Here is a 3021-nt window from a genome sequence, read left to right as displayed (position 1 = left end):
TCATGCAGCATTGCCCAGGACCAGCACACTCATGAGGAAGACCATGAGGAAGAAGACCCACATGAAGAAGCGGTCCATCACCTTGGCCACCTTCTTCCACTCGCCGGTCCGGCGCTGGGAGGCTTGGTGATGCCGGAAGCAGCCGGCGACGTAGCCCACGTTCCTCAGCAGGTCATTGTGGTGGCACAGGCAGCGGTCCCGGGGACAGCCCCCTGCCTCGGCACCCACCTCCCCCTCCATGGGGCTCTCCCCCGGCCCCCCAGTGTCCTCCCTGCCCACCCGCCTGCCCAGCACCCGCTGGGGGCTCTTGCAGCTCTCGCCCACCTCGTAGACACAGCAGAGCCGGGCCATGTGGTGGAGGATGAGCCACCTGGCCCAGGGGGGCACGGGCCGGGGCCCCGGGCCGCAGTGGTGGACGTTCATGATGAAGATGGTCAGCGCGGTGGAGGCCGTGATCATGGTCATGGTGGCGATGTAGTACTTCCCTGCGTGGGTAATGGGTGGTGACGCCGCGGCGGGGTGGGGAGAGACCCCTGCCCACCTCCCCGCATCGAAACCTCCCCTGGCATGGAATCCATCGGGTCCCCGGTGTGCAGCCGGTTGCGGAGGTCGATCTGGTTCCCGTTGTAGGTCCAGGAGCCGAAGGTGAGGCGGCACCGCTGCCCGTCGAAGGGCAAGTAGGAGACATCCACCTTGCAGGAGCTCTTGGTGATGGCGGGCGAGTCCCACGTGATGTGCCCGTCGGAGCGCAGCACCACGTTGGTCTCCACCGAGCCGCCAAAGCCGTCGTCGGCGCTGGGGGAGGGATCGCTGTGAGGCCAGGATGGCCCCGAGCCCCACGTGGGGCAAGGGTCTGCGGGGCCGGGGCCGAGCACTGGTCCCCAACCCCGTGTCCCCTCCCCACGTCACCCCCAGGAAGAGGGGGCTCGCTGCCCCTGGTCACCCCCGGGGTGGCACATCCCAGCTGCCAGGTGGGTGGCACACCAGGCTGATGCCAGCACCTCCTGCCGCCGCCTTCTCACCCAGTCGAGGTGACCGTCTCCCCACATCCCCCACAGCAGGACCCCCCTGCTCCCTGTTGGCAACACCGCCAGCCCCAGCCTCAGCCCCCCCAGCTCCGGGAGCAGCCGGGGGTGGGGGAGGGCGAGCAGCACCCACTCGTTGTAGAGGATGATGATGGCCGGCCGCCAGACGTAGCTGCTGGGGATGCGGATGCTGTCGATGCCGCCGTAAGCGTCCTTGTCCCAGGCGAGGTGCGCGTCCAGCCAGGCCTGACGGACCCACAGGTAGGAGGTGAGGACCTGGTTCACCTTGTCCTGCCGAGGGCAGAGGGTGGGGGACGGGGACAGGGACAGACCTCGCTGCCCCCCTGTGGAATAAATACTACATTGGCTAAAAATACAAAAGTACAGCATTGTTCACACAGGAAGGAAAAGTAGAAAATCAAGAGGCTTCTGAGGGAGAAAGCAGCTGCAGGTGGCATGAAGGATACAACACCTGTGGTTCCCTGATAAGCTACATGACGTACGGGACGGGATGCAATTATTCCGCGGCTTTACCTTAGGACGTATAGCGGATACGGGAATGGGATGATACCAGGAAACAGATAAGCTGCCAATTAGCTGCCCGCTCCATACTCGGAGCCAACATTTTGCCAAATTTTCATGAAATGCTGTCCTTTGTGCGAACTTTGCTCGTTAGAATGTCATTATAATACCAAAACACACCTCCACCCCGAAGGCTACCCGCCTCCAAGGTGCGACCGCTCCTTCTTGAGCCTGCGCCCTGAGCTTCTCGTAAACTAGACCTTTAACTGTGAAGCGAGAAAAGTTTACACCACTCATGGTAAAAGTATGTACGACTAAAGTCACTCAAACTCCACCTCGAAGATAATAAATACAAAAACAGCCCGAGAGAGGGGGGATACCCAGGGAAGACACCATCGCAAAGAATTGCATCACTGGCTTCTGGGAGCAGGCGACGGGCTGAGCCTCCCTTCCCCCCCATAGGGACACCTTTGGGTAAGACCTAGATTATACCGAGGGCTCCCTCGGGAAACTCAGAAATTTCTCTAGAGACTCTCTTTTCTACATGTATAGCCAGGCTGTATCGTTAGAACTTTGTCCCGCGTTTTGTAGATGTAACAATACTTTCATTTGCACGTGCTTTGCAGACAGTGTATTTATCACCGGCTGCCCTAAGAACCTATCTATCTGTTGCTTAAATAAACTGCACTTTTTGAAGTAGCTCGTCCTTTTGGTTTCTCACCGAACGCGACCAAAGACTCGAGAGTGGCCGTGCTAGTTCATGAGCACGACTAGACGGAAGGTGCAGTCCACTATTACTGTGCCCAAATCGTAACACTTTAATACACATTAAACGCCATTGGGCTGATAGTGCTGAATTGGGCATCCCTCAGGATTTACACCCAGCCGCACCTGGCCTCCCACCTCGGTGAGGAGTGTTAGAACACAAGGGGGTTCCTTTTCTGCCAAAACCGCTTTGCCCCTTTTCACGCGACACCCCCGACCCGCCCCCTGGGCCCCAGCCTGGCGGCCTCTGCAAGGGTCCCGAGGGCTGGGCTGCCTTTGGGGGGTTGCGCTGGTCTGGGGGGGCTGGGCAGGGTTGAGCTGGACGCCAGCGGTCCCAGCTCATTTTGGGGAGGGCTGTGCTGCTTTGGGGGGGGTTGGAGAGAGCTGAGCCGGTTTCCAGTGATCCCAGCTCATCTGGGGGAGGACTGGCTCATGTTAAGCTGGCCGGCCACCAGCACCCCCGGGTCCTTTTCTGCGGGGCAGCTTTCCAGCCACTCTTCCCCAAGCCCCTGGCGTTGCTTGGGGTTGTTGTGACCGAAATGCAGGACCCGGCCCTTGGCCTTATTAAACCTCATCCCATTGGCCTTGGCCCATCCCTCCAGCCTGTCCAGGGCCCTCTGTAGAGCCTTCCTTCCCTCAAGCAGATCGACACTCCCTCCTAGCTTGGTGTCATCTGCAAACTCACTGAGGGTGCATTATTGTTACACAT

At 59.7% G+C, this 3021-nt stretch overlaps 1 protein-coding gene across 1 annotated transcript; it reads right to left on the bottom strand.

The window, feature by feature from the left end:
• On the bottom strand, window positions 1-3021 carry LOC134512108 (neuronal acetylcholine receptor subunit alpha-10-like). The gene is made up of 4 exons (XM_063327174.1): window positions 2998-3021; window positions 1159-1310; window positions 588-795; window positions 1-480 (listed from the first exon to the last, which is right to left on the bottom strand). The coding sequence occupies exons 1-4, from the start codon at window positions 3019-3021 to the stop codon at window positions 1-3; spliced, it is 864 nt and encodes a 287-aa protein (XP_063183244.1).

This window comes from Chroicocephalus ridibundus, chromosome 1, assembly GCF_963924245.1.
Source record: "Chroicocephalus ridibundus chromosome 1, bChrRid1.1, whole genome shotgun sequence".
In the NCBI taxonomy this organism is placed as follows: domain Eukaryota; kingdom Metazoa; phylum Chordata; class Aves; order Charadriiformes; family Laridae; genus Chroicocephalus; species Chroicocephalus ridibundus.
The sequence above is the reverse complement of the archived record's forward strand: the minus strand, read 5'-3'. Positions and strand labels throughout refer to the sequence as shown.

Coding starts and splice junctions, on each gene's coding strand:
- LOC134512108 (XM_063327174.1), bottom strand. CDS start 3,021: ATGTGTAACAATAATGCACCCTCA. Junction 796..1,158: donor ATCATCATCCTCTACAACGA/GTGGGTGCTGCT, acceptor TCCCTCCCCCAG/CGCCGACGACGGCTTTGGCG. Junction 481..587: donor TCCGCAACCGGCTGCACACC/GGGGACCCGATG, acceptor CACGCAGGGAAG/TACTACATCGCCACCATGAC.